The 23,607-nt window shown below is 42.9% G+C and overlaps 1 protein-coding gene across 1 annotated transcript in view; it reads left to right on the top strand.

Moving 5' to 3' along the window:
• SMARCAD1 (SWI/SNF-related, matrix-associated actin-dependent regulator of chromatin, subfamily a, containing DEAD/H box 1) overlaps nt 1-23,607 on the top strand; it is a 168,856-nt gene that overhangs the window by 52,313 nt on the left and 92,936 nt on the right. Inside the window, exon 7 of the mRNA XM_068232555.1 lies at nt 12,429-12,527. Coding sequence (XP_068088656.1) covers nt 12,429-12,527 — 99 coding nt within the window. The remainder of the gene's footprint in view (nt 1-12,428; nt 12,528-23,607) is intronic.

Genomic DNA, 23,607 nt, shown 5'->3' with positions numbered 1-23,607 from the left:
CTGTATTGTTCTGTCAACCCTGTTATCATTGTCTGTAAGCCTATTTATTGTACAGCGCTGCGTAATATGTTGGCGCTATATAAATCTAATAAATAATAATAATAATAATAATAAAGTCGGTAATTTACATCACTGCTCGGCAATTTCAGCTTTTCATGCGGTAACAGCCTTGACGAATCGATATTTTCCTAAGTGCTCAGTAAAGTCAGCTGTTTTCAGCATTACCGTATGTTGTAATGCTTTATGAATTGAAGCCAATGTGTTTTAAAGTGTGAAATTGACCAGCCTTTATGATGTAAGGGCCTATTCACACTGCATTGGTTCTGAAACCTATGTTATAACATATAGCTTTCCAACATGTGTGTGCAATATAATGCTATTAAAGGGAACCTGAAGCGAGGGGTATATAGAGGCTGCCATATTTTATTTATTTTTTAAACCACACCAGTTGCCTGGCAGTCCTGCTTATCATTCAGCATGGATTACACAGCTGAAACAAGTGTTCGGCTAATCTTGACATTTGTCAGAAATGCTTGTTCAGGGGCTATGGCTAAAGGTATTAGAGGCAATGGGTCCATAGAACAGATAGGCAACTTGTATTGTTTAAAGGACCACTATCACGAAAAAAGGTAAAATTTAAAATACATATAAACACATACAAATAAGAATTACATTTTATACAGAGTAAAATTAGCCATAAGTTACTTTTCTCCTATGTTGCTTTCACTTACAGTAGGTAGTAGAAATCTTGACAGAAGCCAAGGGTTTTGGGCTAGTCCATCTCTTTAAGGGGATTGTCCTTTATTCTTTATAAGGGCATTTGCTGAAAAGGTTTTACACAAATATGCTGGCCAGTCTACCTGCTCTCTGCATACTGTTCTGACAGTTGGCTGGAGCAACTGCCATTCACTAAATGCTTTTGAACGCAAAGAAAACCCTGAGAATTCCCCATGAGGAGATGGGCTACTCCAAATAACCTGTGGGTAATGTCAGATTTCTACTACCTACTGTAAGTGACAACAACATAGTAGAAAGGTAATGTATGGCTCATTTTACTCTGTAAGAAATGTGCTTCTTCTTTGAATGTGTTTACGTGTATTTTAAATTTTACAATTTTCACGATGGTGGTCCTTTTAAAAAGGAATAAATATGGCGGCCTCCATATCCTTTTCATTTCAGGACTTCTTTAATCTCTAGCCACTTCTATAATAACGCACACGTTATACTGAAGAATGTATGCAACAGTGGGCTGCAAATATTCATGCATTATAATGCACATAATGTAATCGGCACAATATGAGCAGTGCGGTGTACTTGTGCACTGCGCAAACTTCTACTATAACACACGTACAGAAGTAGCCACACTATGCTCCGATACGTGTGAGCTTTTACCTGTACATTGTGATGTTTGAATAAAGCTTTTCTACGTTTACCCAACCTTTTGGTGCAGCGGGACATCCTTTACAGATCTGCTTGGATTTGGTGCTTTGATTCCCTGCTGCCATTTGGTTTCCAAATGTGAGTGCAGCGGCCTTTCTGTGACTTTCTCTACAGAAAAATGCATGCAGTGTGGATCGCAGTATGCAATGGGGTAATTTGCAGATTATGAGCACGGAGATGTATCTGTGCCCACTTCTACTGTAGCGCAGGTTTGTCAACTTGGTATGACAAATATTTTTATGATGTTTTTAGATCTGTGTCATATAGTAGAATGTAGTAAATTAGTAAATTATTCAGTATACCCACTTCTATATTGTTGTACTGCTGTATAGTGGTATGTAGCTGAAAGGGGGTGGGGAAGGGAGGTGAGTTGCACGGGAGTGACATCAGGTGGCAGGCAAGGTAAATGAGAACAATGCTCTTGGCCAAAGCAAACCGCCAGGCAGATCAATGGTCGAGAAGGGTTAGGGGCTGCTGTACCTACGCTGGATTCTCAGCAGAAGCGGTAGTTAGTGGCCTAGTGTTAATGTGGAGCTTAAGGAAGCATCCGAGGCCACAAAAAAAAAAATGAGATCTACTTACAGCCCCTAGCAGCCGGCATGTCCCTCGCCACTGCTCCGGTATCCTGGGATCTCCTCCGTTTCAGATGGTGACCTCGCCAGGTCACCCTCTGCTATGTCTGCGGGAGCGCCGATGTCACTCACGTTCACGTGGTCTGGAGCGTTCTGCGCAGTGGTGTCTGCATCATACACCTGAAACAAGCATGTGGCTATTATAGTCTGCCTCCTGATATGCATGCTTGTTTAGGGTTTATGGCTAAAAGTATTAGAGGGACTGGATCAAGGACGTAACTTGGATTTTTTTCAAAAAGTAAATCAATATGGCAGCTTCCATATCACTCTCGCCTCATGTTCCCTTCAAGATTGTAATGCTTGCTGATTACTTGCTCTGCTACAACTGTAACCTTTTTAACAGACCAGGACTGCACTCTGACTATAGAAAAGGTACTACACACAAGGACTGACTGTGCACTGACAATTTAAAAGACCACGCTGATGAGGAATATGAACCACCAGGATAGGAATAGACTCTGCCTTCCTTACTTGCAACCACTGAGGTTACGTTATCACCATCCATTAGTAGTGTGTGTGTAAAGGAAGGGGGAGGGGGGGAATATGTTACAGACTTTGCTAGGGTGAGTACAGGTCCCAGAATTATAACTTTGATAGAAGCAGAAGAGGAAAAGCACTGGCCATCCGATGGACTGCAGCAGGTGACCTGACAGGTCAGATATGACCTGTGGGCTGTCAGCTAAGCAACACTTTTCTATTGTATAGTTACAGGGCTGTGGAGTCAGAGTTGAGGAGTCTGAATGCGGTGATAAATGATGGAACGAAATCACTTCCTGAAGGCAACTTAAAACTGTAACTGATCTCGCGTCCGCTATATGTTGTACTTTTATTCTGGAAATATATGTTGCATATAGTTCAACTTTTTAAAATAAGTTTTTAATTTCCGTTTCCTTTCTTAAGGAATTGTCATATACAGTAGTTGTCTGAATCCATACACTAGCAGGAGCATGTTTACTGAGAGCTTGCAAATCTTTGTGCAAGCCCAGAACTGCTCTGATTTCATAACTAAATGTAAGCATGAACTTATCCGCATTACAAGCTTTTGGCCATTCAGGGATTTACCCACCCCTGCAGCCTCCTCTGCACAAAGATAGGGGTCAGCATTTTGTATTGCTCACTGTATTTAGGAAAGCAGTTTGCGATAGTAATTATATTTTATGATCTGAGTTTTGGGAGTTGCATATCACGTGTTCATAAAATTTAAAAAGCTTCTGGTCCAGGTGCAATTGCGTCCTGAACTTGTCTGGACTTCCTTAAATGACATAAATGTATTCAGTAAATTGCTTTTGGAGACAGTCTGTCTCCCCTTTGAGGTGGCAGTGATATTTCCAACTCCTCATGTTTCTCTTACATCCATATGCAGTCAGACACTCCCTTTCCCTTTAGCTTTCCTTTTGGCTTTAGCTGCTACACCTGAGGCTGTCTAAATGCTTAGTGCTTTCAGATGCAGCTTGTGAGCGCATGTTCCAGAGACACAAAGGTGAATCGGGGATGGAGGTATCAGCACTAAAGCCCTGTGTGCTTAGCACTGACAGTTACTTGGATACATTCTATGGCCAAAACAGCATCATTAATTACTAACACCTACAGACATAATAAACGGCTAATACTCCTCTAAAGGAAAACTTCATATCACTGGTCTACCCAACACCACTTAGGTATCGCTCCATAGTTGAAACAGTTTGGTGAAAATCTGATGATTATTCTGACTGACATTGGATGCTACCTTCATGGAATTAGAGGTTGCCGTGTAATTATCCTGTACGTAATCTGACTAACCTTAAAAATGTTATCTATAAAATAAGAGAATAAATGGTCTTCCTAGAGGACCTTCCATACTTCTCTTTCTTCAAATTAGATACATCTGACAAATTAAAGAGGAGCTGTAACCAAGGATTGAGCTTCATCCCAATCAGTAGCGATACCCCTCTTCCCATGAGAAATCTTTACTTTTTCTTGACTAGATCATCAGGGAGGTCTGTATGGCTGATATTGTGGTGAAACGCCTCCCATAGTGTAATGTCAGGACCTAGGTCCTGACAGTTTCTGGTCTGTGACCTTGTTGCATTGTGGGAAATAACAGTTGTTTCCAACTGCGAAGCAACCAGTATCTCCCTCTGTGCATATGTATATCTATAACAAAACAACCTTTTAGCCTATCAGATTGTTAATGGGTATGGTTATAGATAATGGCAGTTGGTGCGGTCTAGTTTTTTTCATGTCTGCCAGTAGTACCGATGATTACGTGCAGGCTGATTGTGGATATGTGGATAAAACAATATGAACCAATTACATGGCGATTATATCAATCATGTCTTGAACTCTATTTTTAACTTCGCACTTTCAATGTATTGATTTATTTTTTCCCCCTTTTTGCTAAAGTTCCTCTTTAAAGTGAACCTTCACCCTGGGGGGAAAAAAAAGTTTCACTTACCTGGGGCTTCCCCAAGTCCCCTGCAGCCATCCTGTGCCCTCACCGCTCCTCTAGTGTTCTCCGGTCTCCCGACGCGGCTTAGTTTCGTTTTCGGCTGACTGTCGGCTCCCGGCAACACGTCCTCCTCTTCGCGCTCCCCCGCCATCAAGCGTGTCATGCACAAGCGCAAGCGTACTGCGCCTGCGCTTGATGGTGGGAAGGCGAAGAAGGGGATGCGTTGGCGGGGGCCAACTGTCAGTCGGCCGAAAACTAAACTAACCCGCGGCGGGGGACCGGAGGACACTAGAGGAGCTGCAGGGGGCTTAGGAAAGCCCCAGGTAAGTGAAACTCCCCCCCCCCCCCCAGGGTTTAAAGTTCACTTTAAGTGCAGTGTAACAGATATATCTATACCACTTAAAGCAACCTTGACACACAACTAAGTAATAGAAGAAACTGTGATGAAAAACTAGTCAAAGGATGCATACAGTGAAAATCCACATTTTTCAGTAGTTCTAGAGAAATGAACAGAAGTAAAGCTGAGCAGAAGTGAGAGCTAAGCTCCTGTACTTCCTTATTGGCCACTGGAACCATCACTTCACATTAAAGAGTCTCTGTATAAAAAAAAAAAAAAAAAAGTACTTACCTCGGGAGGGGAAAGCCTCATGGTCCCAGTGAGGCTTCTCCTATCCCTGTAGCTGCAGCCAATCCAGCACTGGCTCCCTTGAAACCCCCGGCAATCCTCCCCAGACAAGCCTGACAAGGTTTGATATATTTACCTCTCCGGGATCCAGCGCAGGCTTAGTAGCAGTTCTTCGCTCGGGCTAGGCGTAAATAGCCGAGCCCAATCGTATCCGCTCTACTGCGCAGGCGCAAAAGGAGTCGCGCCTGTGCAGTAGAGCGGGTCGATCGGGTTTGGCTATTTCCACCCAGGGAAGAGCGGCTAGTGCGCCTTCCGCTGGATCACGGAAGGTAAATATTTACATTGCCGCTCTTCGGGGAAACTGGGCAGGCTAACGGAGGAGCACGTGGGAAGCCTCGTTAGGATCCAGAGGCTTCCCCCTCCCAAGGTAAGTACTCCCCAGGGGACATTTTTCTTAATACAGGATTTCTTTAAAGGATCAACAGAGAGATTGACAGGGACTTCTTCCTGGCACTTTAAACAAAACTGCTCATTCCCATGGGATAGTTTTCTGTGGACTGATGAAACAAAATTAGAACTGTTTGGGCCCATGGATCAACGCTATGTTTGGAGTAGGAAGAACAAGGCCTATGAAGAAAAGAACACCTTGCCTACTGTGAAGCATGGCGCTGGAGTCAATCATGCTTTGGGGCTGTTTTGCTTCTGCAGGTACAGGGAAGCTTCAGCGTGTGCAAGGTACCATGAATTATCTTCAGTACCAGGAGATATTTGATGAAAATGTGATGCAGTCCGTCACAAACCTGAGGCTTGGGAGACGTTGGACCTTTCAACAGGACAATGATCCCAAGCATACCTCCAAGTCCACTAGAGCATGGTTGCAGATTAAAGGCTGGAACATTTTGGAGTGGCCATCGCAGTCACCAGACTTAAATCCGATTGAGAACCTCAGGTGGGACCTAAAGAAAGCATTTGCCGCGCGCAAGCCTAAGAATGTGACTGAACTTGGAGGCTTTTGTCCATGAAGAATGGGCTAAGATACCGTAGATGGCTGCAAGACACTTGTGTCAAGCTATGCTTCAGCTTCACGTTTAAAAGCTGTTATAACTGGAAAGGATGTTGTACTAAGAATGAATGTCACTTGGAAGTTGAATAAAACTTATGATGTGAGCACAGAAAAGACATTTGTGGTTATTTCATTATAGATGATATGTTATATTTGTCTGACTTACAAGTGCCACTTTGATTTAATTGCAAACAAGATGACTGAAATGATCAAAATCAATGTCAAACTGGCCAAAACACTCAATTTCAGTGGGGGTTGAATACTTTTGAACACAACTGTATATCAAGGCCATATTGTCTGAATTCTTGCTATTTATTCATGCAGGAAAAGCTGCCATATGTATATGTTTAGTTCATTATAAGTTAAACATTTTCTTGACTTTCCAGTATAGGGGAGGTTATAATTTCAGACAGTAAAATTTTCATAAGATTGTTTTAATTACAGAAGCTAGAACATTTTGTTTATATTAGACATTCAGACTGCTCACTGAAATGCCAAGGTTATAGATAAGGGTATTGTGTGAAAACGTTAAAGAGTTTACTAGATAAAGTATTAGTGAGACATGCCCAATGCTATGTTACTTATTTCACAGATTTTTTTTTATAATTAACTATTATTTATAATAAAGTCCCACATACTTGTATATCTGCTTTTAGTTTTGGTGCTGGCATCATATTGCAGTGTAGTGTATACCACATTTAACAGGATCAGGTGAAGTGTGTAGTGACTGCTGTGTAATTATGGTTTTATTAAATGCTGACACAGCCCTTGGATGAGTGCATTGCCATATCACTAGTTTTCCCTCAGAGGGTCTAGTCACTCCTGTAGTCCGAGTCTTAGCCATAGTTGTTCATACCTCAGTCTGTTCCTCAATTCTGCTACTAGAGCTTTTATGCCATGTGTTTCTATAGGGGAACTGCCTCCAAACTGCATGAATATGTTTTTAGCACATGAATATGTTTTCAGCACATGAATATGTTTTCATGACTGTGAAATGTCCCATTAGCACTTACTGGTGCATATTCTGCTCTTGTGTTACGCTTCTCTCTTGCCTGCCTCTGCTTCTCTTTGTTTTTCAATATGCCTAATTTACAAAGAAGAAAACCTTTTTTGCCTGTACTCCCCTCTTAGTGTATAATAACCCAACTGAGCCTTCATGTAGACTATACTTCACTCCAGCCTCCCCCTTAAGAGTGCCTAACCACTAACCTTTACTGAACTATAGTATTTGGGCTCCATTGGCTCTTTCTCTAGGGGGGGGGGGGGGGGGGGTGTGTGTGTGTGTGTGTGTGTGTGTGTGTGTGTGTGTGTGTGTGTGTGTGTGTGTGTGTGTGTGTGTGTGTGTGTGTGTGTGTGTGTGTGTGTGTGTGTGTGTGTGTGTGTGTGTGTGTGTGTGTGTGTGTGTGTGTGTGTGTGTGTGTGTGTGTGTGTGTGTGTGTGTGTGTGTGTGTGTGTGTGTTGCTACCCTTATTGGACTACCCCAGGAAACCAGGAAGACAATGCAGTGTGGAGAGGTCGCTTGATAAGATATTAAAACTTTTGAAGAACAATCTGGATGAATGCATGCCTTGGGGCAGGCGACAAGCCAGGTAGGCTCACAAGTAGAGATCGGTATCTGAGGATTTGATCAAGAGTAGTCAGGTAAGCCAGGTGATTAGTTGGAGCTGCAGATGCCAAAAAGTTGTATGAGCTGGTTCATAACAGGAGCAGGAAGTCACAGGGTGGTCATGCAAGCCTATGTCATGCCAGGATGCAATAATGCAGAGTGATACATTCCTGGAGCTGCATTCATCTCACAGGACAAGGTGCTGACGGAGCTCTTAGAATGGTCAGCATATCTGGCACAGATTTGCAATTCGTTATTTATTCAATCATCTAGACAAATGCAGATTTGTGTAAATGACCTAATAAAGTAAGGAAATTGCACACCTGTGCTGACCTGTCCTGCTAACTATGACTTTCATTTGTGTTATCCAGTTACTATTGGTCATTCACCAGCAACTACGGTAACTGGATGAATGGTATGCCACATTGCTTCACTACACAAAGTTCTTGGAAGGGCACTCCTTATGCACAAACTCAAATACACTTTGACACAGTTGCCTTTGCTAACCTTTGTGCACACCTTTGCATGTGGGTAGTGGTGCTGCAAACTTGAGTGGTATGGCGTTGTGTGATGAGACAGGCATGCATGGGCACACAGGATCGTTGTGGTAACCAGGGCTGTTGAGTCGGTACAAAAATCATCGGACTCTGACGCCTCAGTTTATGAAACCGCTGACTCTGACTCCAGGTATCCAAAATTGCTCTCGACCCTTTGACTCAGACTCCTTAGTCTAATACTTACCAGGGCTGTGGAGTTAGTACAAAAATCAAAAGTTTATTGAAACCACCAACTCCAGGTACTCAAAATTGCTCTAACTCCTCGACTCAGACTTTTACTCCGCAGTATGATAAATGGCTACAAATATGTACATACTTCCTACATAAAATGATTGTTGGGGTTAATTTTGGATGACTGTATGGGAATGATCACTGTACAAACATGTGGCTTAAACACCCTGATAAGGCATCTTGTTCTGATCTATATGGAATGCAGGAATTAAAAACTGCTGGCTTAGGATTTTCTACCTTGGCTGGTCGCTGAAGTGGGAACCCCTGACCTAAAACAGTCACTAGATTTTCACATGAAAAAATTGTCAAGAATTTTGGCCTGATAATATCTAATGTATGTTCATAGCTTATGATTAACACTGATGTCCACCTGGACTGTGCCTAACAATAAAGAGGAGCTGTTAGGTATAAGGTCTCAGAGAAAAAAAACACATATATCAGTAGCTAAAGATTGGCTGTACTTACATTACATATGCATTTCACTGTCCACGTTTGGATTTCACAGAATTTTTATATAGTATTTGCAGAGAATGATGCTCCTGACAGCTCATGGCAGGTTCCATGTTTGTCTGTCTCCTATGAAGCCAAATGTGTCGTCATGTCCTGCCTGTTTCCTGATGATTCCACTCAGAAAGAATACAACACTACCAGAGACTGGACAAGGTCCTTCAGCACCCAAGGCTGAGACACCAAAGTGCGCCCCTCCATCCCTCCCACCCCAGCCGTCACACACTGATTGCTATTAGACTAATAGGTGCCCCAAGGCCCCCAACCTCCCCCAACACCTTAATATCTAGTTATCTGGCTTGCAGTCACTGTCATGTATCCTCTTTTCTTATTTCTTTCTGCTTCAAACACAATTGGGAATGACAGCTGAATGAATTGTGCGCCCCCTCCTACATTGCGCCCTGAGGCTGGAGCCTCTCCAGCCTTTGCCTCGGCCCGGCCCTGAACACTACTGTGCAGTGAATATTAATTAGCCATGTGGCTAGGAACAATAGCGGACTCATGCAGTATACTCTGCCCAGAGATTTTTCAGTGCTGGCTGTTGTAACATGAGACTGTAACTTCTCACTAGCAGCCGAGGGGAGGACCCAAGCAGCCCCAGAATGCTTTGCAGTATGGTATGCGGCCTGTCGTCCTTTTAAGAGCTTGGGTCTAACATCCTTGCTGTTCAGCACACATCAAAAGTAAGAGAGATTTTTAACTTCAGTATTGCCTTTTTGGCTTCCTTCTAAACTGTTTAACACAGGAGAATAGAGGTTTAAATTAGCTTTTGCAGCCTGACAGTTACTCTTTAAGCTATTCCCTTTCCTGTTTCATATTAAAACCTCTTCCTTACAGTCTCAATTTCCTAATAGCCGTACATGAAACTGTCCACCTAGCTTTAACCCCTTCCTTTTAAAATGTAAAATTTAACTCAGATGCCTTTACAAAATCCATGCATCAGTATTATCTGTATTTTTAATCAATATTTATCTTCAGTCTTAACCATCAGCTTACTAAATGCTAATCTATAAGCTTTATAGTCTACCGCTAATAACCCCTAATCCCTATTTTCCCTGATTTTCCTAAATCTTGATACTAGTGACACTTAAAGAGACTCTGTAACAACAAAAACCTCCCCTGGGGGGTACTCACCTCGGGTGGGGGAAGCCTCCGGATCCTAATGAGGCTTCCCACGCCGTCCTCTGTCCCACGGGGGTCTCGCCGCAGCCCTCCGAACAGCCGGCGACTGTGCCGACTGTCAGTTCAATATTTACCTTTGCAGGCTCCAGCGGGGGCGCTGTGGCGACTTTCGGCACGGAAATAGACGGAAATACCCGATCCCTGTCGGGTCCGCTCTACTGCGCAGGCGCCGGAAACTTGCGCCTGCGCAGTAGAGCAGACCCGACGGCGATCGGGTATTTCCGCCTACTTCGGCGCCGAGAGGCATCAGAGCGCCTGCGCAGGAGCCAGGAAGGTAAATATTGCGTCACGGCTGTACGGAGGGCTACAGCGAGACCCCCGAGGGACGCAGGACGGCGTGGGAAGCCTCATTAGGATCCTGAGGCTTCCCCCACCCGAGGTGAGTACCCCCCAGGGGCCGTTTTGTCGTTACAGTTCCTCTTTAAGGGCCCGTTTCCACTGGTGTAGAAACTGCGCCGATTCTGAATAGCGCCGCCAAGCGAATCGCTTGCGCTTGCGATTATGCCGGCATCTCCATCCGAAATGGTGTGGGAGGCTGCGAATCCCATAGCCATGCATGGCACGGCTTATGGGATTCGTCTGCATACTTGCAGACCCGGAAGTGCCGCCGTGCATCTCGCTGACTCGTGCGGCACAAGTGGAAACGGGCCCTAAAGGGATATAGTGTCATGATAATTGCTCTAGCACACCCTAAACTGAGTGAAACCGTGGTGAGCACCATCTCACAATGCGTACATTGCAAACGCATGTGTTGCTATGTATAGTGAGAGTGTATAGCCTTCGCTAAGACTTGGTTCACACTCTGAGTCTGCTGCTGGGAGGCAACAGACCAACTGACATTTTGAAAGGGCCAATTCTTTCCTGTCGGCCCATTGACCTATTCCCATCTTAATGGGTCCAATTTTGTAGGGACATTGCACACATCATTCCTTGAGATATATATATATATATATATATATATATATATATATATATATATATATATATATATATATATATATATATATATATAATATATATCCATAATATATGGATATGGTATGGCTCTGGTAAGACTGAATTCTGTCAGCTAAAATTTTGTTTTTGGTACGCTTGAAGACGTTTTGCACTAATCTATGAGAGTTCCTGAATTAAACTGAAATGCAGTGATACTGTTTCTTGAGTGTTTCCTCATTTCATTTAAACTGAGGTAGCCACTTGAATTTGGGCTAAAAACTAACATCTGGATAAATTAGAACCATTGGAGCTGTTCTCTAGACCAAACAGCCCTGTATTGTTTTCACATCAAACAGATTACATTAAAGAGGAACTCCAGTGAAAATAATGTAATAAAAAAGTGCTTCATTTTTACAATGATCCCTGATTTACATTTTGCCATTTATCACATGGTGACACTTGTACTGCTGGCAGGTGATGTCAGTGGAAGGAGATGCTGCTTGTTTTTTTGGCAGATGGAAACAGCTGTTATTTTTCACAATGCAACACTGCTCCCACAGTGTGATGTCAGAACCATGGTCCTGATATCATACTGTGGGAGGGGTTTCATCACAATATCGGCCATACAGAGCTCCCTGATCCGTTTGTGAAAAGGAAAAGATTTCTTATGGGAAAGGAGGCTACTGATTGGGATGAAGTTCAATTCTTGGTTACGGATTCTCTTTAAAGGGGAACTTCAGCCTATACAAACATACTGTCATTAAGTTACATTAGTTATGTTAATTAAAATAGATAGGTAATCTCTTACCCACCCTGTTTTAAAAGAACAGGCAAAAGTTTGTGATTTCATGGGTGCAGCCATCTTTTTCATGGGTGCAGCCATCTTTTTCATGGGTGCAGCCATCTTTTTGGTTGAAAGGAGGTGACGGAGCATGAGACACAGTTCCAGCTGTCCTGTGTCCTGATCACCCCTCAAAATCACAAATTCAAAAAAAAATTAAAAAATTTGCTCCAAAACAGCAGAAGCTTAGGTAAGAAAAACAAAGTTCTGATGCTGTGAAACTGTTAAAGAAACACCAAGCCTTATCAGTGCTGCGGAGTAGATTTTTAGTCTGGAGGTTCACTTTAAGTTTGCCTACTTTATGAAGTGTTTTTTTGTAACAGATCTCTTCTTTTTGTAACAGATCTCTTCTTTTTGTAACATATCTCTTCTTTTTGTAGTTCTTTATAGAGGACAGCTCAGGCTCTGAGGATGACTGGGAGAAACAAGAAGCCAGTGTGAAGAAGCTGCAGAAGCATTTCCCTGATTTGGATAAAGAAGTAAGAGTACAGTGTTGCCTCTTTTCTCTAATCCACAAGAATACAGCAGGTAGGGAGAAGTGGGGGACCAGGAAATCTGTCAACCTATTGACATAGCTAATGAGGTTGTTGCATAAAATCCTCTAGTCCCATGCTGCCTCCTTCCAGGTTGGACCCATCAGTGGGGTTTATGTGTAAGTGAGAGCAACAATGGGGACCTGACTTTTTCATGGTATCAATGTCAAAATTTATATTTTGCAAACAGTACTATTGGTTTCTACCACTGCCACTGGTTCAGAAATAATCCTCTCCCACACCTTACATGTACCACCTTTAGAGATCTTGCTTTATAAGATACTAAATATAAATACATTTAAATAAATTCCACTATACATCTCCCATGTTTACCAGATAATCTATCCCAATGATCACGATCACAGGAAAAGTTGCTGTACATTACCTGCTCAGCACTCTTTACTGCATGTAACTGAAATGGGAGGAACCCCATTGGGAGATCATCAGAATGGGGGGGGGGGGGGGGGGTTATCACCAGCATGAGAGAGGCGCAAAAGAGGATGAAAGCAGATGGCAAGGAGGGCTGAGCAAGAGAATGTTCCATTGTGCTTCCTGCTGGGGATGGTCAATGAGATGCAAATAATTTTGAGTTGCTGTAGCAGTATGCACATTTATGCAGGTTGAATATGAACCAATCAAATCCTGTTGAGGTAAAAAATGATTGGTGCATTTTCAAGCTGCATAGATTTGCATACAAATATTGCATAATCCTGCATCAACTTAAAATTATTTGCATCTCATTGGCCATCCCTACTTCCTGCATGTCTAGTGGTAGTGAACAGAGAGGGGCAACACACTCCAGCATTCTGTGCTTTGGCTCCATTATAAAAAGAAATGTGATACAAAAAAATGGTGCAATACGGGGGGCACCATGGCTAGCTATCTGCAATGGGGATCCGGCTGCCTGACACCCCCCCCCCCCCCCCCCGATCACGCAGTTAGGCAGCCGGTCCCCAGAGGGCTAAATAAACATTAATTGTGACCTTATATTTATGTCTATATTTGTACAGTATAAAGGCCAAAATTCATAGATCTCACTTTTTTTTTTTTTTATCTTTTTCTCACCTGATAAACATGAATGCAGACATCAAACCAACAAACATTGATTTCGGTTACCGTATATAATCGCAAGCAAGCCGAATTTTTGACCCCCAAAAAGTAAGCCAAAAGTTGAGGGGTCGGCTTGCTTGTGAGTCATGTTGGTCCAGGTGAGGGAGGAAGCCATAGAGAGCGGTTCCCATAGTAACGGCGATACACATCGCCGCTACAGGAAGCCGCTCTCTCTACGGCTTCCTCCCTCATCACACAGCAGCCGCCGTGGGGCGAGCTGCTGTGAAAGTGTGAATTATTTACACGGGACGAGCAGGAGACGGCGAGGGGAATAGAGGAAGCTGCCGGGTAAGGTAATAGCAGCCGGTGGGGGGCACTACCTACCCATACTGGGGCGCTATACTGAGCACTATACTAGCTATACTGAGCACTATACTAGCTATACTATTAGCTATACTGGGCACTTTACTAGCTGTACTGGGCACTTTACTAGCTGTACTGGCCTGGGCACTTTACTAGCTGTGCTGGGCACTATACTAGCTGTGCTGGGCACTATACTAGCTGTGCTGGGCACTATACTAGCTGTGCTGGGCACTATACTAGCTGTGCTGGGCACTATACTAGCTGTGCTGGGCACTATACTAGCTGTGCTGGGCACTATACTAGCTGTACTGGGCACTATACTAGCTGTACTGGGCACTATACTAGCTGTACTGGGCACTATACTAGCTATACTGGGAACTATACTAGCTATACTGAGGCACTACCTACCCATACTGGGCACAATACTAGCTATACTGGGACACACTGGGGGGATCACGCAGGCCAGCATTTCCTGCCCCCGGCTTATATGAGGGTCAATCATTTTTTTCATGGTTTTTCAGGTAAAAGTTGGGGGGTCGGCTTATATGCGGGTAGGCTTGCTTGCGAGTATATACGGTATACCTTTATCCTCATAAAACCAACTCTATAACCTGAGAAGAGACTTTTTGAACAAGGGTTAAGGAACCCAGACTATAAGGGACCACATTCAGAGGGCCAGCAAATACCAAGGCCCCAACTCCTACAGTACAGATAGAAACAGAAATTGGAGTACCCTAGTGGTCACAAAGCACCAGCAACTAGGAGTTCTTCGAAAGATAGCCAGGGAACTACAACTCTCACTGCACAAGGGTAGCGGACTTGAAGAACTCTTCCCAGAATTACCCCGCTCCTGGCTTACAGACAGCTGGTAAACCTAAGAAAACCTCTGGCAAGGAGTTCCCTGCTCCCACCTGAAAAGAATGGCACATTTCCGTGTGGGCAGAAGAGATGTAAAACCTGCTGCCAACATACTATGCGCAGACAGCTTACCAATACCAGATTCTACTGGTGCTTTCCACATCTGGAGAGTATACACATGTATATCATCCACTGTGGTGTATACAATTAAGTGAACAAAATGCCTGGATAAAGTTTAACCATATACATTGGGGAAGCTAATCAAACAGTACAGAAGAGACTAGTGAACTGGATAGTGTAATGGTTAAGGGCTCTGTCTCTGACACAGGAGACTAGGGTTCAAATCTCGGTTCTTCCTGTTCAGTAAGCCAGCTATTGCCTTCTGAGTGCACATTAGTGGCTACAGCTCAAGGGCTTTGAGTCCGCCAGGAGAAAAGTTTTATATAAATGTTGTTTGTCTTGTCTTTGTCTAAATATCCACTGCGCTGCATTTTAGCAAATGTGCCACAGGACTACATTTTAGCAAATGTGCCCATAGCAAAAGGTACCTCAAAATTACCATTCTAAGGGGAAATTTCAAATCTGGGAAAGAATCACAGATGTTTGATTACAAGTTTTTGAAAATGTTTCACACTATAAATAACGTAAACGTATGAATCTTAACACCAGTTGGCCTGTGTCATTGCAGATTTAAAGTACAACTGTAGTGAGAGGTATATGGAGACTACCATATTTATTTCCTATTAAGCAATACCAGTTACCTGGCTATCCTGCTTATCTTCTTCCCCTAATACTTTTAGCCATAGACCCTGAACAACATTATTGTCATACCTGACAAGATTAGCTGAATGCTTGTTACTGCTATTATTCAGACACTACTGCAGCCCAATAGATCAGCAGGGTTACTAGGCACCTGGTATTGTTTAAAAGGAAATAAATATGGCAGCCTCCATATACCTCTCACTACAGTTGTCCTTTAAGGCTTGTACACACATGCAACTTTTTAGCAAGATCAACCCAACGACATGACTGACCCCACGACTAGTATTTTCCACGCACAAACCAATTGAATGACCAAATCATTTTCATACTGCGCATGGAAGCGGGATGACACACTGCGCGATATTGCTGCATTTCAAACAAGTAAAACTCATTCAAACGACTTGTACACACATGGCCAACTGCACAAAATCAGCCCAACAGTCATGTGAGCCGATCTGCCTGTTGGATCGGGCAAACTGCAGAGCACGTGGATTATAGCTCAGGAGATTTGGGCGCAGCCATAGACCGTAATAGGAATTACGGCTATAGTGGTGCACAGTGAGTAACTTTGGTGCCGTCAGAAGACTGAGCTGAAGTTACTTAGCAATAGCTGGACGCTGAATTACATCACTCCCCATCATCAACGTGGACCTGGAGGGGGAATGGTAATTAACGCATCTCCCGGCGGCTATTTCTCCTGTATGCCAAACTGCCTGTTATCAGTCGCTTGTGTAGTTCTTCGTCACGCATTCACACACACTCGACTATCGTCCAACAGACTGTGTTTGGATGATAGTTGCGCAGAAAAGTTTTAAGAGCCTTTACACAGACAGCCAGACTGACTGACTTTTTAACACTTTGGTTTGTTGATGCTCCCTGACTGAGAGCGAAGTTGATTTTTGTTTGCGTTTATCTGTATTGACAAATGCTCAATAGATCTGAACGCAGAGAAGTCTTTTATGTTTCAAAAGAGGTAAAACTGTCATCCTGTCAGAATGAGCCTGCAGAATCCTATGTAAAGCCTCCTACACACGGTACAATTTTCTATCAGATCGACCTGTGATCTGATAAGAAATTGCATCGTGTCTAGACATCCAGATTGTTCCCGATCGATTTTGTGTTGATAAGAACCCAAAATCTATTGCAAAATAGATCAGGATCCGATCGGACTGGTTGGAAATTATCTGAGAGATCCATCGATCTGACGGAAAATTGTACCACGTGTACCCAGCTTAAAGGAAGCATCAGACGGTTTATGCTACCTTCAGATATACTTACCCGGGACCTTCTCCAGCCCCTTGCACCCGATATGTCCCTTGCCGCATCTCCACTTTCAGCCGCTGACCTGGGGTTCCCGCCGCTATCAATCACTCGAATGTGGGCTCGAGTGTTCTGCGCAGGTGCAGAACACTAAGCCCACATGCGAGTGATTGACAGCGGGGCTCGAGCAGGTACAGTAGAGGATCTTGAGGTCGGCCTCTGCATCGGCAGGGACCCCGGGCTGACGCCTGATAGAGATGCGGAGAGGGGCATATCTGCTGCAACGGGCTGCAGGTAACCCTGGGTAAGTGGAGCTGAAGGTAGCATAAAATGGCTGATGCTTCCTTTAAGTAAGTTACATTCACTTTTATACGGTTCTGTTACAGTTCTGTATAATTCCTGAAGAAGAAATTTAATGTTTCGAAAGCTTGCAATAAACTATGTGCAGTTAGTCTTTAAAGGTATCACTGGAATCAGCATTTGTTGGTTTGTTGTCTGCATTTCTGCTCCACGACTAATACCGGACCACACTTCGCCTGATAAACACGTCTTCACCATGTTACTAAAATTAGGGGAGAAACTGATTACCAAATCTTAGTTAAGGTAGTAAACTAATATCATATAAAACTACTGTCCACACTGTAGATAAAACTCGGCCAATTATGACCACCTTTGCCGAGGATTTAACGTGTGTGCAGCGACCTCTGTTCCCTCTTGGGTCGGCAAGAGATCTTCCTGGTGTCTAGACTCAGCTGAGAGCTTTGTTCTCCCCACTTACCCCTGCTGCTCTGTGACGTTCCACTGTGTGCTGCTCCGTTGGCCTTAAACATGATGTACAACGTAGTTCAGAATTATTTGCCTGCCTCGGGTGCCACTGTTTAATCAGAGGCAACAACAATAATAATGTGGTGAAATGCATCAAATGAGAAAAAATTGAAGGTCTGATGTAAAAAAAAAAAAGTCACTGTACGTTTTCACTTTAGATATCTGCCAGCTTTAACCTCTTAAAGAGACACTGAAGCGAAAAAAAAATGATGATATTATGATTTGTATGTGTAGTACAGCTAAGAAATAAAACATTAAGATCAGATATATCAGTCAAATTGTTTCCAGTACAGGAAGAGTCAAGAAACTCAAGTTGTTATCTCTATGCAAAAAAGCCATTAATCTCTACGACTTTCAAAGTCGTGGAGAGGGCTGTTCTCTGACTTTTATTATCTCAACTGTAAGTGAACTAATTACTTTTTCTCTGCCAGAGGAGAGGTCATTAGTTCACAGACTGCTCTGAAAGAATCATTTTGAATGCTGAGTGTTGTGTAATCTGCACATATTAGAGAATGATGCAATGTTAGAAAACACTATATACCTGAAAATAAAAATATGAGAATATTTTCTTTGCTGCTAATCTTCTAGTAATTATTCATAGTACACAACCAATTCACTATATCATATATTTTTTTTCGCTTCAGTGTCTCTTTAAGTACCAGCGGTCTCTGCCCCCTTAAGGACCAGAGACTGCAGGTACAAGAAACGGCGGAATAACGACGTATACCGACGAATCGCCGCACATACCCGCCACAATTGCTGTCCACGCCGCACGCCGGGTACCTCAGCTACCCACTCTGCCGTCTCTATGACGGCAGAGTTCCTGTGAGCCGGTCAGGAGCCGCTTTCATTGGCTCCGGACCCTGCCTATCAATGTAAGTCAATGGGAGCTGCTTACGTTGATAGACAGGGTCAGGATTCTATGAAATCAGCTCTCGACCCGCTCACAGGACTCTGCTGTTATAGAGACGGCAGAGCAAGTGAGCTGCGTCGGGGAGAAATCGGTGAGATCGTCGGGAGCGACGACGCGCGGCGTCTGTGTTATACACTTTCGTTTTGTCAGTCAGCGGCCACTGTATCCTCGCTCTCGTTGCCAGGAGAGTCCTGCGCAGGACTGCTGAGTCCTGCCTCGTACTGCGCCTGCACAGGACGCTCCCGGCCACGAGAGTTTGAACAAGGATGAGCAGGGCCGTACAGGCGCAGTGGCCATCGTCTTGTATGTTAGGGGTAAGGAAAGTGAGCTGTGGAGGGGGGGGACAGGAGAATCTTTGTGTACCAGTGTGGGACAGGATGGCTGCAGGGGGCTGGTAGAAGCCCCAGGTAAGTTTAAAGAGGCACTTCAGCCTAAACAAAAAATACTGTTAAAGAGACTCCGTAACAAAAATTGCATCCTGTTTTTTATCATCCTACAAGTTCCAAAAGCTATTCTAATGTGTTCTGGCTTACTGCAGCACATTGTACTATCACAGTCTCTGTAATAAATCAATGTATATTTCCCTTGTCAGACTTGTCAGTCTGTGTCTGGAAGGCTGCCAAGTTCTTCAGTGTTGTGGTTCTGCTATGCACTCCCCCCTGAGGGGGGAAAGAAACACACAAATGATCTCTTGAGATTCAAAAGGAAGGCTGTATACAGCCTGCTTGTGTATGGATGTATCTTCTATGTGTGGACATACTGTACATCAACCTACTTCCTGTTTTGGTGGCCATTTTGTTTGTTTATAAACAAACTTTTTAAAACTGTTTTTAACCACTTTTAATGCGGCGGGGAGCGGCGAAATTGTGACAGAGGGGAATAGGAGATGTCCCCTAACGCACTGGTATGTTTACTTTTGTGCGATTTTAACAATACAGATTCTCTTTAAGTTTCATTAGTTATGTTAATTAAAATAGATGGGTAATATAATCTCTTACCCACCCTGTTTAAAAAAAAAAAAACAACAGGCAAATGTTTGTGATTTCATGGGGGCACCCATCTTTTTGCTTGAAAGGAGGTGACCGGGAGCATGAGACACAGTTCAACTGTCCTGTATCCAGATCACCCCACCCAGTTGCTAGGCAACGAGAACCATATCAGAGATCCCATCATGCTTTGCATCGTATCAGGCGAGAAATGCCTGGGCAGTTTTCTTTGATGGAGCTGAACTTGGCTTCTGTGCAGCCAAAAAATGAGGCTTGGATAAGAAAAGCAAAGTTCTGATGCTGTTAAACTGTTAAAGAAACACCAAGCCTTTTCAGTGCTGCTGAATAGATTTTTAGTCTGGAGGTCCACTTGAACTTTTTTTTTTTTTTTTTTCAGATTACAGGTTTCCTTTAAATTTATTTGTAGTATGGCTGACAAATAGAACATAGTAATATAGAAAAGAGTCTCATATTTTTATTTTCTGTTTTATAGCTTTATTTCTAAGATTGCATCAGACTGTCATAACTGCCATTTATAATCCACACTCTCTTTTAAGCTAAAAAGAAACAATGTTGTTAAAACATAAACATTTTCATCTAGAGATGAAAGTGGAATTAAACTGCTACCCACACACTATTCAAATTTGGTGCAGATCAACACGCGATTGACCCCCAATTAAAAATATGACTGGGATCATGGGGAGTAAAGCCTATTATCAGCCATGGGATGTTGCTGCTGTGCTGTTGCTAACCTCAATTGCTGCCCAATTAGATGTTATTGTTGAATCTAATGCCTAATTGGGCAAAATATTGTATGGTGTATAGGGCCCTTAAGACTAGTCTGTCATTTGAATGCATCTTTACACCTTACATAAGCTAATTGATTGCCTTTCATGCCGCTTGACCTATTATCAGATAGACGTGTAATTATGTAATTAGTTTGCAAATAAAGGAGAGAAAGTTCTCTGCTGACTCCTTTGTATACAGCAGAAACTTTTCTGCCTTCTTTACACAGCTTATTACACTTCCTACACAATCTGAGCATTCCATCAAACAGTAATCCTATCAATAAGCAGCTAGATTAAGTAAAAAGCTCGAGTGTTAACACTTCCAGTACTTTAGAAGCCACTCAAATGGTTTTAGCTATTAATTGTATGCCGTGTTTAATGCATTTATGTCATAGCTGAAATTTGAGTTTAATCCCATTTGAAGCATCACTTTTACTGTTAGTGAAGTCATACAGAGCAATGTTTGACACTTTACTACTAAGGGATTTCTGTGGCAGACACCTGGTTTGTGTTTTCTTTAATAGCCTGTCACGGTTTTGTCTCACTTTTTGCTTTAGCCCCATAGTAGTCTTAGCAATAGCTGCGATCCACCACCAAATCAAATAAAATGCAGACTGACCAGACTAGCCTAGACCTAAGTTATGTACATCATAGACGTATGATGCTAATGATCAGGGATGACACCATTCCAGGAAATATGAGCCAAAGCGGTCTTAATACATTTATCATAGATCCAGGTCCACATATAACATGTCATAAAAACACCACCAAGTGTATACAGTTAGGATTAAAAGGGGGTGTTTTTCATTAGCTCCTTACGAGTGCATCAGATCAAATAAACTTAAAGCGGTATAAAACTCTGACATAATATTCAATAAAAACATGTTTTCCTACTTTTTATATGCCATACGGTTATCATATTTGATTTTGTGCCTAAGTATTATTATTCATTTAGAGATTACAAGTACCCAAAGTACAATTTTTTTTTGCTCTGAGAGCTGCCTTTGCATTTTATTCATATTTTTGTGTATTCATCTTGTAATGTCCCCAGAAATGCTTTCTGAGTATCTGTCTGTGTTCAGGAGTGTCTGCACAGTCAGAGAATGTGTCACATTCCTCACTTGATACAATTAAGTAAACACAAGATAATGTTATCTCCAGTTTAGATGCGTCCAGCTTTCCCTGCAGGGAGCTTGTAAGTCATGTGTTTAACTAGTTAAATGCTGTTCTAGTAAAAAAAAAAAGCAAAGAAGAAATGCTGGGTTACATTCCGCTTTAAAAACATTTACTTCCAGGCCAGTATTACAGGAACCAGGAAGATAAAGCGCGTTATTTCACAAAGTGACCACTACCACCATACCAATGTCCACTCTGCCCGACCCGGTTTAGCTAATACGTAGCCATCAGGGAAAAAAGGCCCTGATCCCTTATTGGTCACACCAACTTTTTGACCACCCAGCTACAGCTTTATCTCGGCCAGCTAAAATACATTTCTGGGAGAACACTAAATGATAATACTGGTTTGAAAATTTCTGAAATCGGCAATGCCAAGTGTATACACTCATCTAAAGGATTATTAGGAAAACCATACCAATAAAGTGAACCCCTTTCGCCTTCAGAACTGCCTTAATTCTATGTGGCATTGATTAAACAAGGGTCTAAAAGCATTTTTTAGAAATTTTGGCCCATATTGATAGGATAGCATCTTGCATTTGATGGAGATTTGTGGGATACGCATCCAGGGCACAAAGCTCCCGTTCCATCACATCCCAAAGATGCTCTGTTGGGTTGAGATCTGGGGACTGTGGGGGCCATTTTAGTACAGTGAACTCATTGTCATGTTCAAGAAACCAATTTGAAATGATTCAAGCTTTGTGACATGGTGCATTATCCTGCTGGAAGTAGCCATCAGAGGATGGGTACATTGTCGCCATGAAGGGATGGACATGGTCAGAAACTATGCTCAGCCCGTGGCATTTAAACGATGCCCATTTGGCACTATAGGGCCAAAAGTATGCCAGGAAAACATCCCCAATACCATTACACCACCACCACCACCACCAGCCTGCACAGTGGTAACAAGGCATGATGGATCCATGTTCTCATTCTGTTTACTCCAAATTCTGACTCTATCGAGACTCATCAGACCAGGCAACATTTTTCCAGTCTTCAACTGTCCAATTTTGGTGAGCTTGTGCAAATTGTAGCCTCTTTTTCCCATTTATAGTGGAGATGAGTGGTACCCGGTGGACTCTTCTGCTGTTGTAGCCCATCCGCCTCAAGGTTGTACGTGTTGTGGCTTCACAATGCTTTGCTGCATACCTCGGTTGTAGCAAGTGGTTATTTCAGTCAACGTTGCTCTTCTATCAGCTTGAATCAGTTGGCCCATTCTTCTCTGACCTTTAGCATCAACAAGGCATTTTCGCCCACAGGACTGCTGCATACTGGATGTTTTTCCCTTTTCACACCATTTTTTGTAAATCCTAGAAATGGTTGTGCATGAAAATGCCAGTAAGTGAGCAGATTGTGAAATACTCAGACCGGCCCATCTGGCACCAACAACAATGCCACACTCAAAATTGCCTAAATCACCTTTCTTTCCCATTCTGACATTGTTTGGTGTTCATGAGATTGTCCTGACCAGGACCCCACCCCTAAATGTATTGAAGCAACTGCCATGTGATTGGTTGATTAGATAATTGCATTAATGAGAAATTGAACAGGTGTCCCTAATAATCCTTTAGGTGCGTATAGTATTTTAGTGTACTAAAACTAAGTCATCATTTAGGGCTGGAACCCACTAGAGCGATTTTATGAGCGTTTAGGGAGCGATTCAAACCGCTAGCGATTTCCCTAAACGCTCAGCTAATGTTAATGGATGGGTCAAATTCCACTGGAGCGATTGCGATTACCAAATCGCAAAACGCAGGACATGCAGCATTTTCGACGTTTAGCGTTAGCGTTTCTGCAATGTAAAGTGTATGAACGCTGACGTAATCGCTCAACAAAACCTGCACAGGGCGATTTTGCTAGCGTTTTCAAGTTACTGCACACTGTAACAAAATTAAAATTAATTGAAAGGACCAATCAGAATTAAAACGCTAATCGCTACACAGCCGCTGGCAAATTGAATATACTTTTTAAAATCGCTCATGAAATCGCTTGCAAACCCCTCATACAAAACGCTAGCGATTGCAATTAGCGATAGCGTTGTGTAGTAG

Source organism: Hyperolius riggenbachi, chromosome 1 (assembly GCF_040937935.1).
Source record: "Hyperolius riggenbachi isolate aHypRig1 chromosome 1, aHypRig1.pri, whole genome shotgun sequence".
In the NCBI taxonomy this organism is placed as follows: domain Eukaryota; kingdom Metazoa; phylum Chordata; class Amphibia; order Anura; family Hyperoliidae; genus Hyperolius; species Hyperolius riggenbachi.
Note: the sequence above shows the minus strand (reverse complement) of the source record. Positions and strands in the feature narration are given on the sequence as shown.